The 14,984-nt window shown below is 44.2% G+C and overlaps 1 protein-coding gene across 2 annotated transcripts in view; it reads right to left on the reverse strand.

The window, feature by feature from the left end:
- Window positions 1–273: 273 nt before the first annotated feature.
- prickle1b (prickle homolog 1b) overlaps window positions 274–14,984 on the reverse strand; it is a 30,185-nt gene continuing 15,474 nt past the window's right edge. Inside the window, exons 1-8 of one of the 2 annotated variants that reach the window (XM_076722479.1) lie at window positions 13,573–13,695; window positions 9,381–9,578; window positions 8,522–8,635; window positions 6,298–6,435; window positions 3,771–3,974; window positions 3,455–3,641; window positions 2,299–3,297; window positions 274–2,205 (exon numbers count right to left, since the gene is read on the reverse strand). In XM_076722479.1, the coding sequence (XP_076578594.1) occupies window positions 1,247–2,205; window positions 2,299–3,297; window positions 3,455–3,641; window positions 3,771–3,974; window positions 6,298–6,435; window positions 8,522–8,635; window positions 9,381–9,578; window positions 13,573–13,587 (2,814 nt within the window). In that variant the 5' untranslated portion in view covers window positions 13,588–13,695 and the 3' untranslated portion in view covers window positions 274–1,246. Of the gene's footprint in view, window positions 2,206–2,298; window positions 3,298–3,454; window positions 3,642–3,770; window positions 3,975–6,297; window positions 6,436–8,521; window positions 8,636–9,380; window positions 9,579–13,572; window positions 13,696–14,984 lie in introns of those variants that run through there. The other variant, XM_076722480.1, reaches the window with a different exon arrangement.

A 14,984-nucleotide genomic window follows, 5' to 3' on the forward strand; every position in this document is an offset into this window, starting at 1 on the left:
ATCCACATAAAATGTGAAATTTGCCTTTAACACAAATTACATAAATAGCCTACCAGCATCATAGATTTCATCTATAATTTTCAGGATCAGTTTGCTGGCATTGTTTAACTCCATTTCATAGTGTCACTGTATGTGATTTTAGTACAGTATAGACTCCTAACATACTTTCCATGCCTATAAAAGCACCACGACAGTCTGAGGGCTACAACATGTAATCTTAAAATGAATATATTCGTTACATATACATTTGAGAAAAAGAATAATCATTCCTGAAACTTTGAGAGGAGAAAAATATTTATTACAAGCGTCTTTACATCACAAAGCATTTAGCTGGTTATGTCAGAGCAAGGGTAGTGAACAGATCAGCTGACTATGGAAAATGCAGGTGTTACTGCCATAAGTTTTATATTTTGTACACCAATAGTGAGCATTTTGGAATATATGTAATAAGAGATGTTACAGAGTAACATGGCACTTTACTGTGAAGAACACAGTTTATGAAGTGGCACCTTCTTTGTTGTTTCTCATAAAATATTAACGAGGTCTGTTTGTTTACCATTACAACTACTATTTTTTTTATATCATACACTTCAAAACAAACACTTCTTTAAACCACAGATATAAAAATACCAGTATTAAAATCTTAACTTAATATATACATTATCATTTTGTACTATTATGCATTAAATAATTATTTGGTTTGTTTCTATTTTCTACTTTATCAACCTCTTGTGTGCAATATGTTGCAATTTTAATGCACACTAAATATATTGCTATTTAAAAAAGAATGAAAAAAAATGGCAAATGCTGAATGAAAGAAGAAGTTTGATGTCACCACTCTGCCAACTCTGTACATAATTTTGGCTGCACTGTCTAAAGAAAGGCTTCCAAATTAACCAGTCCATGCATCATATTAGTGCTAAAATTCAATAAGACCTAGTATCTAGGCCAAACTTGCACACACAAAAAACAGATTTTCTGACTATGTGTTACACAGATCCAGTCTGTCTTTTGCTGTCTTTGCAGGTTGAATTGATTTTATTCTTTCAGTAGATTTTGGCGCAAAATACGATATGCTTCTTGACATTTGGCCACGCACTTTAGGGCGTAATTCGCCGTCTGTATATATGGGTTGTTTTAACTGCCTTCCTAAAATCTGATCTGATCTGCAAAAACCACATAATCAGAAAATCTGACTTTATTGCTTAGTGTAGTGCAGATTATAAAGGAAATACACTCTGAGCTGTTAAGAGATGATACAGTTTTTGGAGCGGTGGCTCTTTCTGCGACCAGTCTGTGAACCATGGCTGTGGGATGAAAGGGCTGTAACTCTTGTTGGGTAGTCCTCAGCATAGTAGCGCGCAGCCGCTCGAGGCTGAGGGATTGGCTGGCCCAGGAAATAGCCCTCCTCCTCAGAGTCCGATGAGGAGGAAGAGCAAGTTGAACAGGAGTCATCCTCATCTCTGTAGAGACCCATGAAATGCTCAACCCGTGGGTCACCTTGAGCTAAGCCCTGGCGGATATAGTCAGATCGGGTTTGGGAGTAGGCCATGGGCATCCTGTGTACGGGATGCTGTAGGAGCATGGCACCACAGGGAGGGTTTACCAAACCCTGCTGCTGGGGCTCATACGGCCTCTGTGCTTTATCCAAAGGCACCATGTGAAGGTTGTTGTCTGAGCGGGTTTTGCGGCTCCTGTGGTGCCGACCCTGCCGGTGGTGGTGCTGCTGCCTGCTGCGCCCATGGTGGCTCGTTGGGCGGCTTCTTTCTCTGCCCATCTCATCTGGGCAATACACCCTCCGCTGTGGCCTTTCACTCATGGGATGCTTTCTTATATTGACATCAAACCCATCATTATATCCATTATCCACAGTGTCTTCAGAAAACTTGACCATCTGAGGAGGCCTGGACTGGGACTTGCTCCTTCTCAGAGCTGGGGCATGGGCAAAGGAGGGAGGGAGGCCTTCCGAATGCGGGGACAATGGGAGAAGTCCTCCTGATGTGCCTCCCCTCATTGCCAATGCTACCTCCTCCTCATCTCCCTTCTCCAGATTAAGGTTGAGAGAGTTAGCACTGTGGTGAAGATGAGATGAATTAAAGGTTCCCATGTTGCTCATCTTCTCACAGTCATCTGCCACTGAGGGATCCTGCATGGCAAGGGTGTAGACCATAGGTCTGTCCCTGCCATCTCCATCCACTGATGCCCCTAAAAAGAGCAAGCAGGAAACATGATTTGAACAGTTGTTCAATACCACAGAAAGCCAATTTTTCCACTGAAAGAATGCAACAGTCTCCTTACCAGTGATGTTTGAGAGGGCCAGGGAGTCCATGGAATCTCCAGCACCCTGCTCAACTTTCCTCAGCTCATCAGCAATACACTCAAGGGAGTCTTCATACCACTGCCTGGTGTCTGGCCAAAAGGCCTGTCTTCCTGTCCCAGATTGGTCCTGATCCTGGTCCAACTCAAGTTCTTGGATCTTTCTGGCACTGGCAGGACCTGGATGACTTCCATAAGCTGAATCTCCCAATCCATCCTGGGACTGGGCCCAGTACATTTCAGGCAGGTGCTTCTTGCTAATCAGTCCAGGGCTAAGGCTGTTGGCTCTGGATTGACTGGAAGTCTGGCTCTGGGTGGGACTGGCAGGGGTTGGAGAGGAGGCGGTAACCCCCATAGATGTAGTATCAGGCTTTAGCCATGGGTCAGAGACAGTTATTAGTCTGTTTCGGTCACTGCTAGGGCTGGGGGATTTAAGGGATGGCTGCTGAAGTTGGTGTAACATCCCACGATCACCAAACTTAAGCAGCAGCTGGGTCATATAGTCCTCATGCTGTGCCCACTCCTCTGGATCCTCCTCTCCACCAGCATCCTGTTCGTCCCGCTCCCTCCAGAACCTCTCCTCCTCCAGGCCGAGACGGGCCAGCTTGCGCCCTACGATGCCAATATCGCAATCAGCATCTCCATCACCCTCTCCATCTCCAAACTTATACTCAAATGAGGGGACAGTGGCAGGGGGGTTAAACAGCTGGGACTGTCTCCACTGCTCGGCAGGCCTGCTGCTCTTCCCCATGCGGACACTGCGCCGTGATTCACGTGAGCGGGCAGACTGGAAGGCAGAATCAGACGAGTCAGAGGCATGAATATCTTCCCCCTGGCTGCAGGCCTTTGAGCAATAGATTCGACCCTGCTTTGGCAGAAAGGGACAACCCAGCAAGGATGTCTTGCACTGGGCACAACAGAAGCACTGGTCTGTGGCATGCCAGTGTACACCTTCATAGGTCATCTGGGCATGGTCAACACCTAAAGGATTGTGGGATGAAGAAAAGAGGAACAAAGCATTAGCTGTGGTACTTTTCTACACAAAGTCAAAGAAATGCATCGGCAAGATCATGGTTTTGATCTGAGAAACAAATAAGCAAAGTAAAAATCTTTATAGCACCTCACAAGTATAACCTACCAATGTTTTCACCACAGGCCTCGCAGTACTCTGCATACAGTGACTCAAAGCAGCCACAGCAGTAGGGCCGGCCGTCTTTCATGATGTAGCGCTGCCCCCCTAGCATTGTCTCACACTCGAAACAAGCAAAGTGCTTCATGTGCCAGTGGCGACCCTCTGCTTCAGTGCACTCATCCGAAAATATGATCTAAAGAGAAACACGGATACCGCTGTTAGTTCTGTGAGACTCATTGGAGTTGGCACTGTCATCAACATGGTTCATTGTTTGACACAAACATTGAGTACTGTGGCTACTTCTACTATTGCTGCATCTTACCTCATCACAAGAAGAGCATCGTGGTTTGAGAAGCTCAGCATGGTGTCTTCCGCAGAGGATCTTGCCATTTTGGTAGAAATAGATCAGATCCACCAGCAGCTCTTGACATGTCACACAAACAAAGCATGCTGGGTGCCAGCAAGGGCTCGGCCCTGCTCTGGAGGCAAAAATTGCCATCTCCCCTCCATTGATGCCTCCACCACACTGGAAATCAAACACAAACAACAGATGATCCATGAGATGAGGTCAGGCATCTACTAATGCATAGCGGTTCAAATGCACAAAACAGGTTTATCGTTGAGCTAAGACCTTACTTATTTCATATTCGTAATAAATCTGGTGATAAGTATGCTACCTTGAGAATGAAATTGTAGAGATAAACACAGAGACAATCACAGAAGGGAGTGACATATGTGTGGCACAGTTGATGCCTGTGGCACATGAGGAATGCAACACAAACAAAGGCGAGATTAGGGAGATAACTATTCAAAATATATCACATATCTGCTGATGTTTCACTCGTAGTGAGGCTAAAACAAAGAAGGCCAAACAACAGGTGATCATACTGTATGTGCCAAAGGAATATGATCCATTCTAAACACATCAGTGATGACAATCATGGCAGAAATACAGCAGCAATGTAATCTTTTCAAGGCAACGAAAACACAGATTGCTATTAAAAAAGATTGACTGCACCTGTGACAACCCCACCCAGTGTCTTCCTGAGCAGAACTCTTTGTATTAACAGATGCAAAATATCGACTTAAAGCAATTGGGTTGACTTGGAAGCAGTTTCAAGAACTGGTAAATCTAACACTCAACCTGACCAACAGACGTTGTAGGACAAATGCTGACTCGAGTTAAGTAACTTATTTCTCTCTGTTTTAATTGGATTCAATTATTCATTGGGGGTCTCTGAGGAATTGGAAGCATTTTTGTCCCGTTAAGCTTAAACAGACTACACAGGCCTTGGTCTTGAGTTGAAAGATCATATGACTGAGATCGTCAGAGCGTGTCTGAACATGCAATCAAGTCTTTATATAACCCAGCAGAGCTATGAGACGCCCATAGGCAGCTATGAGATAGCATGCCCAGCTGTTAACCATTATTACCAGGGTGGACAGCGAGGGGCCTTGGAGACAGGGGTGCCGGGTGTCCCTGGGATTGCAGCACCAGGAAACTGGAGTCTGACAAAGTGTGTGTGAACAGTATATCCTTTTGAGCACAGTGTGTACAAATGGCTGCATGAGTGTATGAATGTACATGTGCGTGGGTGTGCCTGCACGGATGAGAGAGTTGGAGGTTATAGAGTAACAGCGTGTGTGTTAGCAGCATGTCTAAGGATTTGTGCCTCGTTCAGCGTGTGTGTGTGTGTGAACTTGCATCCCTGTGGCAGCATCTGTGTTTGAGTGGTGACAGACTTCATCTGCCTGTCCAGGGGAATTAACATGGCTGGCCTGCTCTTCCTTGATGCCTGGCAGAGGATGTGGTTTACTCACTGGTCAGGGCTCAATTTGCTGGAAGCCACATAACACTAATATTTATGTTTTTTGCATTGAAAGGGAATTTTTCAGAAATATGATCAAGGGCAGCTTGAATAGCGGTGGATGCTATGTTTAAACCTCCATCACCAAATCAAAAGTAGGAAACAGAGGTCATGTTTTAGGATTGTTTGCAGTGTTGTGTTTGTTCACTGCTCACTATGACTTCAAGCGGAATGTCAAAATGGAGCCTAGATGTCTCTCTTTTCCCCAAAGTTGAGGTTCCTGTCAGCAAACTCATAGAAAAATGATCAAAAATAACCTTCTCCTTTCCACACAAAGGACTTTCCTTTGACAGCACATGCTTACATAACACTGTTTCTATGTTTAATAGCTTATACACAGTGTATAATCCAACGGGAATTTCGGTTTTACCAGCGGATACATCTACAACTTAAGTAAATCCACTTTGTTTGAGAGTTTTCAGAGACAGATGCAGAAACTTGCCCACTCCTTTCCAGAAAAAGAGTCTTCAAACCAGCTGCATGTACTGAGCTGAGCTGCGTGTAATTATAGAGGTGGAATTATGTGCCACATACTGTGTCTTGTTTGGAAAATGTAGGATTTTAAGACTCTATGCAAGAATTACTAGTTAAACTGTACTTTTTTTTCTGTAGCCTGTCATGCTGAGATATAGATGGGTGGCAGGAAATTTTCCGAATTCCTCCAAAGGAACTGGCTTCTCCGCTCGGCTTGAGCACGAGCCTCCCAATTTCCTCGCTTCCCCTCTCGCCCTAATGAGGAAGTTTATGTCCTTGATTAAAACCATTGCATTAGCCAATCAGGATTGTGCCTCAGGCAGCTATGCGTTTCAATGGGATAGTGGGCGTTAGCTGCTTGTGATATAAATAACTTAAGACCCACAAGTTGATTTCCTTGTAAGGCTAGCTTACCTTATGGCTATATGAGCACTAAATGACGCAAGCCATCTACGTGTGTGCATATGCATGTGTGCGTGCTCATGGGTATCCATGTGTGGCACCTACATTTTCACAGCGGGTGTGTTGCAGAGCTCGGGGCAGGATCTTGGGTGTTCCTCTCCCCAGCGCCTCCCTCTTCCTCTGGGCACTGAACATGTGGAGCTCCCTCTTCTCCTCCTCAGTCAGAGAGTGGCAATAACGCACCTGGTAAAGAGACAAGAGAGGGCGGAGCAGAGTTGAGAAACTGAAAGAACAAGAGCGGTCGATTTATGGCCAAGAGGGAAACCAGTTAGGAGAGAGCGAAGCAGCACTTAATAACAGCTGCCCGTTACTGCTGATGGTTCATCTTTCATCTTTGCTCTCAACTTTTGGGGAAGTGTAGCACACGCAATCCATACATGGCTGGAAAAGGGTTTAATTAAAGCTAATTCCTTTGAAGGCTGTGTTGAAAGGATGGCGTGAGCAATACACAAACCCTTCCTCTGTGTTTAGAGATGGTGATGAAGGCCCAGATAAAAGACCAAGACTATCCTAACAACCAGCTCGGTTGTTCCCTAAACAACAGTAAACGATGTGATGTGATGATGCATGTGAGCTCACACACACACACACACACACACACACACACACACACACACACACACACACACACACTCACTGACTCTGTCTTTCACACACACAACACACACGGAGTGCTTATCCCTCCGAACCACAGTTACGCAAGGAATCCTCCGGCAGTTTGCTTCCTCAACCACCAGGTCTGCCGACAAACATCATAAAACCGCTCAGTCAAACACGGTGCGGCTGTGTGTGTCTGTGTGGGTGTGTGTGTGTGTGTTGAGTGTTCCTATTGTGTATCTACCATGCGTGCATGCAGAGACCACCTCCGTCAGACAGTAACCCCCCCCATCCGTCCCTCCCCTCTGGTGATAACACGTCCGCCATATCTCCTAATGTAAACTCTATTAACACAGATGTGAAAGGAGTGCTGGTTTACACACCATAAAGCTATTATACAGAAGAGGCTGGCATGTGCTTTACTGTCACAACAGGGCTTTTAGTAATACGGCTGAGGGAATGTGCCTATTGTTTTAGCTTTACAAGAAAAGTCCAGTAAGACTGTTGAGGCTTTACTCAGCTGCTGGCTTTAGTTTAATTCGGCCTGGCTATCGTGTGAAATGCCTTCTTGCCATTGATACCACACTTTTTGTTTGAGGATATGTTTAACATTTAAGTTGAGTGCATGTTTGGTTTCAGTCTCTTTTGAAAGATAACACTCACAAGATAACACTCATACATACATACATCCCTATTTGCGCTGAATTCCTTGATTTGGCTGTAAATCACCCACTGATTTCATTGGCTATATGAAGCGCCAGTCATCTGCACAGTTGGCTGCAGCTGGTTCGACCTCTACACTAAAGAAGAGAACATGGCCCTTCCTTTCAGCGCGGACTCTTATTGGCTCTTGTTGCTGTAAAGATGAATTAAAGATCCTGATTGGTCAAGTGAGGTGTGAATTGAAAGATTGGAGTGCGGCAGCCATCTTGAAACCAGCACATCACCTGTGTGTGTATGCTTGTTGGAGTTACAATGGAGGAAATGTGGAGGAGTAGAACGCTGCTGGATAATTTGACATGATAAAAGAGCTTTCTGTGGATTACTGTTTTGGACTAAATGTCTTGCTGGGTTGGATCATCTGGACTATTTTCGTTGCAGTTTGATGGACACTATAAGACTTCCATCGGTGAGTTGCCTGAATTTTATAATTGGTTGTTTGTTTGTTGTTGATTGTACCCGCTGTTGTGATTGAATCTTGAAATGATTTGCATTTAAAGGGAGGATGACTTCCTCCTCTCAGTCATCCGTCAGCTCAGCTGCAATATCTTTGGCACGTTTATTGGTTTCTGACAAAATTTGAAAGAAGTAGCAGCTTTCAGATTAGCAGACTGGCCCTTTAGTAGCATTTAGAAGTCTGAAGAAGGTGGCATGATTGTTTGATGTGATAAAAATGGCTGAATTTGAGTGGGAAGACATGTTAACTGCTGCCCAGCTTCATCAAGCTTTGAATGTTCAGCTGCTGAAAACATCCCATCTATCTCTCTGCTTGGTTCTGCTGTTAAATGCTCTTTTCAAGCTTATTCCACTGTTGCATTTATTGTATTCTTAGCTTCATGATATTTTCGCTAAAAAAAACAGCAGCTCCTGTTTCATTCTTTGCCACAGACGTCCCTTTGCCCTTCTCTCTCTCTCTCAAACCCTGTCAGTGTCTCTCTCTCATCATCTCTACCTCGTTGTCCTGCGGTGGCAGCTGGTAGAGGAGCTGTCGGATCCTGTGCTTCTCCCCGGGGCTGTTGACGTACGGCACCTTCTCCTCTGGTAGACAGGAGAAATACATCTGCACCTGCAGATGAGGACAGATGAATGAACTTTAGACGGCAGAAGGAAATGACATCTCTGTCAGTCCTTTGGTAGCTTTGTTTTGTAGATTCAGGAAGCAAGAAGATGGAGTGCCAGACTCTCATAGTGTAGTATTTAAAAACGGAGTTTAAAGGACTCTATTGTCATTTTCTGTCTGTTATACTGTCAGTTAGACCACAGGCAACGAGTGAGACGTGATGCAGCCAGGAGGCCAGCCGTGCTATCAGTATGCCTTCTCGTCTTTTGCTTTAGATCAGGCAGAGGAGAGGGCAGCTGGATATCGGAGGAGGATGACTGCTGCTTTGTGTGTCCTTCTTTCTGACACTGTGGGGCAAACATGTCAGTGTCAATCCAGTCACATGCGCCTGACTGTGAAATCTCTCCACATATAAGATACCGACAGGGACTGGAAATGTTAATGTTTGCCTATGACAATTCCCGCTGACAGGGGAAGAGGAAGCATTTTGTTTGTCGATGTGCATTTCCATGAAATAATATGGAAATCTATGGGCCAGATGTTGGATGCCAGCATGCAGCATTACTAATCTGCTCCTATGGCATAGAGAACAGAAGGTCTGCACACACAGCCTGACTGAAACTAAAACCACATCCTGTTGGCATACAGGTTTATACTCTCATCCTCTGAAGGAAAACCTCTTGGTACACAGACACCAAACTGCAATGTGTCTGTGTGTATGTGTGTGGGAAGGGGGGGGGGGTGTACCAACCTGCTCAGGCCTGACTCCCGGTGGCACCCACGCATACTCCTCCAACGCACACCCAGAGTCATCATCTGAGGTGGAGCTCCTCTGGAAGCCCACCGATATCTTCCCCATCTTTCCACCAGCACGGGGCTCCATCTCCGGGCCTCGAGGAGAAGGGCGCTCCCCTCTTTCACTGCGATCCGGGTTCATCACACACGGGCGCTGTGGATAACAAGGGTGGATTTAGGAATCACATTTACAGAACCTGCCTTTCATTTTTTAAATTGCTTTTCCAATCCCTCCTCTGTTTGTTCGATATATATTTTAATTATACTCAAAGCCCGGGCTTTTACTGCTTCTCTTCTTGTCACCGATTGGCCGGGCTCATGCTGATGGAGGATTTTTTGCACTTAGGTAAATTCCTCTGCATTTTGTATATGCCTGCAATCCCGTGAATTAGTTTTAATCTCTCTGTGTCTCAACAAGATAATTGTTTTTCCCAGCAGTGTTTCGTGTGTTTAACATAATAGCTCGAACAAATACTGAGAAGAGCATTGACTGTTCCTTTTTAAAACAGGGAAACAGAGAAGGACAAAGCTTTTCCTTGACATGTCACACAATTTCTATCCTTTCACAATTCAGCCTCTGGAGTCAGAATAACTGATATGTTATTTTCCATTCCATTAGTGCAGGACCGTATGTCATACTTCTTTTGTTTATCCGATACAGAATTATGCTTGAGAAAGTGGCCAAAATACTACTTGACCACCTTCAAAGGGAACTTAGGACAAACTTATGATGATATATAATGGAAAATCATAGCAGCCTTTTTCCAGTGTGGTGCACTCATTCAACTACCATGCATGGCTCTAGCCAGCCTTCCTGGACTTATCTCACATTGCATGACACATGAAGATAAAGCATGCAGCCTGGAAAGGTCTGTAATTCCATTTAAATCTTATCATCTGTATCAGGGACAAATGTGCAAATTTACTTGCTGTGCATCAGTGTAAAATCTTTCAAATTAAAAGCTTGTTCGGACATTTTATTGTGAAGAAAGGTGTATATGCACATACATTTAGACCCTTCCTTTGAACTGGGATTGCAATGCTTTGCCGTACGATGACACCACAGATAATTCCAGCTGTTACCCAACAAACATCTGTTGCTCTTGTGCGCGATCTGATGTCGCCATGTTGTTCTTATAGCCATAATGCTGTTGCCTCAGGACCATCATAGCAACTGTCCAATCACACTGTTGTGATGCTATAGCTTTGCGACTTACTGAAAAATACACATATTGGAGAAGTTAGCCCTTCTAACTAGTGGTCAATGTTATGAAAGGGTCTGTTTTGACACTGGATTGTGTCTCCTTCTTTACAAGCTGATAACAGTTGGTCTGCTACATGAATAGGGATTAATCGGTCTTGTCATTGTGTGTGTCCCGCCTTCAGCGGTAGTCCCTCTTATCTCAGCCGCCATGTTCTTTGGAGCCCTCTCAGCCTGATAACTGCACTTTGGTCAAAGGTGTTGAAAAGGCCACTTGCGATTTGCTCCGCACTACCTCTTTGACATGCAAATCTCCACCAGAATAGAACTTGTTTGGGTGAGACAGTCGGAAACTTCACACAGACCCTCAAAACTTTATTTCGGTTTGATGTTTTGCACAAAAGCAGCAATGTGAGGGATGTTAGGGTCTTCTGATGACCAAACGTTATGCAAGTTAACTGTGACTGTGAAGCAGTTAAGTTCCATTCATGCTTGTCCCAGGTGATAATCAGGTGCTTAGGGACTGTATGAAAATTAGTGGCGTGGAAAGGGGGGGGCTGAACTTTACTTTCTGAAAAAGCAAGACCCTCCCATGGCTTATCAAGCAATAACTTACTTCCATGCAGCACAGATCGCACATTAGAAAATGCTAAAATTATAGTAAATATAACAAATGGTGTGCCCTGTTTACAGATCATTACAGCTACTCTACTAAATAAACAGCTATTACCTCTGTCACTGAATAAGCAATAGGTGCACACACCAGTTTTTCATGTAACAATTTGAAATAAAAACTAACTCTGAGCATGGAAAACCAACTGACCCCACCTCCCTCTGAACAGTTTTTTAACTGTCCCGTCTCACATAACATCCCTGCAAATGGGAATTTAAATCTTTGTTACATCTGTATTTATTAAGTTTATTTAAATTGATGTCATAGTCTCCTGTACTTTGTGGTCACCATTACTATTTCCCACATTGAAAGTCATTTTTTTTGATCCCCTAAAGATTGATTTTCTTGCTGGTGCCCCCTCCAAAGGTCACAGGGCGGCTGCAGCTGAATCCAAACCAAACGCCCCGGTCGTGCAGTCCCGTCCTCACTGAAATGTCACCTCTACCTCCTCAGTTCACCCTCAAGGCCTCCCACAACCTGCACTATGGAGTCAAACCCCAGTCTTGTGACTAGTATTCCCCCCCAGTACTAGGATTCCCCCAATTAGCATACAGTCGAATGAAGCCCAGGGCCTCATAACAGTGAATTTACAGATTAGAAATGCTGTTAAAAGTCAAACCGAAGCTCTTATCACAGAACAAAAGGGTATTTGACTGCAGCTTTGTTCTTCAGTGACTAATCTATCAGGTTTTATGGTAGGATAGATAATGTTATCACCCAGAAGCTTTTCTTTACCGGTTCTGCTTTATCTCACCTAACCTAGTTAAGACCAGTGAGTGGTGCAAATAGATCAACTCAGTTTTTTTTTTTTTTCCCCCCCGAGATAATTTTGAGTCACTTTCTCAATAGCACTACAGTTGTTTGGACGATGTTTCTGTGCAGATCTGGGTTCACGAATACCGAGCCATTAATACTTGAGTATAACACATTTTAACATAAATTATTTTCCATTTTTGATTAATCATGAATTGTTTTGTCCAAAATCACAAAGATATTCAGCTTTCTATCACATATGACAAAGTAAAGCAGCAGATCCTCCCTTTAGAGCAGCTGAAACCGGAGAATTATTGCAATTTTTTGACTAAAATGATTAAATCAATGTCAAAAATCAACTAATCTATTAATTGACTGCTCCTCTCAGCTCTAGCTTGGTCTCATTCACCGCCTCTCTGGGGATTTCTGTCTGTCCTCCCCTGCCCTTCAACTCTCCTGCCTCTCATCCCAGAAGTCACGGGAGAAAGGTGACTGCGGATTCCTGAGCCAACATACACAGCAACTCACATTACACCATGTCACCCGCTGGCAATAACACAATGGCTGTCTTTGTCAAAAACAAAAACAAAATGTCCAACCGTTCCTCCTTTAAACCCGGGCCGTGGCGGAGACGTGACAGGAGGAGGTTAAGGGGGTTAAATAATGAAACTTTTGAGTCACAACATTGGCTCTGTGTAAACACTGGCCAGATGTAGCCAGCTAACGGTTAATCACGTGTGCCTCCCCCCCGCTTAACTGACACTTTTAAAGGGGCTCTCCTTCACCGAGGAATTAGTTAGTCAAACACATATTATTTTCAAATGAACACAACCTCGGGCGAACTAAAGGAATACATCCCAATTTACAGAGAAGTTTGACTTTTACAGATTTTGCTAGAGTGTATCATATTCCCTCAGTGTGGAGATATTTATTAAAATGTCAAACTGGTAAAATAGTTACAGCTTTACCTAATTCAAAGGACAGATTTGGAGGCTGAGCACTTGCTGAAACCAAAACAGTAAAAAAAAGAGAATATTTTCAATAAACGTCGTGGGATTTGCTTTAGGAAAACCATTAAATTGTGGAGTTCAAAGGCCGAGGTCATCGCTCTTTGACTGGTGAAGAGTGTTATTTTAAGGCCAAATGGGTGTCAGGGGGTGCACAGGAGACTTAACACAGCTGGAGTGAGACCACCTATACACACAGGCACATGATGCAAGACCTACACTCATGCACTTTGTCACATTATACACAAATGCAGGATCACCTCTCAGACACACGGCACTTAAATCTTGAGCCAAGCTTGGCTGTTCATTCTCCTTTTTTTCAACAAGTTGGGCGTTGCTTTAAACCAAGGAAAACTCCCACAATCCACTGCATGCCTCCTCATACAGATCTAAGCAACGGTGGAACTTAGGCGCAGGCATTTTCCACGGCAGAGCTGCAAAAGTGTTCTTCATTCAACAAAATCCTTCAGCACTTGCAAGTTTCAGGATGTGTACTCATCTATTTTCCTCTTACCTCCAGAAAAAGCATCTCTCTTTCCACCTTCACATAAAGCTCTCATTCACTTCCACAATCCCCTGGTCAGACAGCGCTTGGGCTGCATGTCCGCAGCATCAAATTCAACAGATCTAATCAGATCCAGATCCCACTTAGCCTCGAAGTATTCCCTCCAAACGTCTTTTGAAAGTCACAGTCAGCTGTGAGGGAAGTCTGAAAAGATGCACTCACTCCGCAGCTGGATAGCAGCTCATTTGGCAGTCGAAAATTTTGAGGTCCAAAGAGCAAAGAGGAGGGCAGAGAGGTGACGTCTCTATCTGGAGTGTCTCTGATCCCTGTGAGTGTGTGGGACTAACTGGACGAATGTGTGTGAGAGTGTGCTCTTGGGGCAGCCAAGCCTTGTCGGCCCCTCCCTCATTCCTCCCCTCCAAAGCAAATCGCCTGCCACTGCACTTCAATCACACACACACACACACACATACAAAATCAACACCCCACCTATCCCTCCACCCCTTCCTCCACCAGAGTGACACCAAGCCCTCCACCCCACCCCCCCACTGGGCTGTAGGATTCTTGAGAGCCAGATGACATGACCACTCTATTCTCACCCTCTCTTTGTCTTTTCTTTCAGTCGGTCTTATTCTTTCCGCTGTTCACTGCCTTATGAGAAGTAGTCAAGGGTAAATAATCCCAAAGTCAATTTCAAACTCAGCTTTTTACTTGCAGAAAAAAATGGGTTTGCCTTCCTTTCTGGGGCAGGCCTAAAAGCGGAAAACAGCACAAATCCTCCTTCAGTATTTTGAAATATTTGTAGTTATGTGCATCACAATTATTCCCCTGCTCTATACTTCCCTCCAAGAGAAAATTTCTATTTACAATGCAAGTGAGTGCCCCCTCCCGCTCTGTCTGTCATTAATTGGTTCCTGGGGTCAACCAGTCTGATCCACCATTTGCTCCAATAATGTCACATTAATTTCTACTCCGCTGCTGATTAGATCACGTGGTGGTTCATGCGAGTGTTGTTGCTGCAGCTGCGCCATTATCCCAACAATGAAACTGATCATTTGTGCATAAATCTGAGTCAAATTAAAGTGTGTAGTGGGTTTGAAAAAAAAAAAAAAAGAAGCTATCTGATGAAATTCAAGCCTTCTTTAAGAAAATGGATAATGGCAGTGGATATAAACTGTATTTTATCTTGGAGCTTGGAGTCGTGTTTGTGTCCACCTAAAGAATCTGAGTCTAATGACTCACTCTCCTTTTAGCTCTATTTTTGGTCTCCACCAGCTCGTGCGAAAAACATCAGCTCATCTCTAACTCTGTGTGTCGTTTGGTGCTGAGCAGACAGTGTTTTTTTTTTTTTTTTGCTGAAAACAGCTTCCTGCTGTGCCCAAAAATGGCGCCAATGAGAGCTGTGAGCATGAAACAAAACA

Source organism: Chaetodon auriga, chromosome 22 (genome assembly GCF_051107435.1).
Source record: "Chaetodon auriga isolate fChaAug3 chromosome 22, fChaAug3.hap1, whole genome shotgun sequence".
Lineage (NCBI taxonomy): Eukaryota > Metazoa > Chordata > Actinopteri > Chaetodontiformes > Chaetodontidae > Chaetodon > Chaetodon auriga.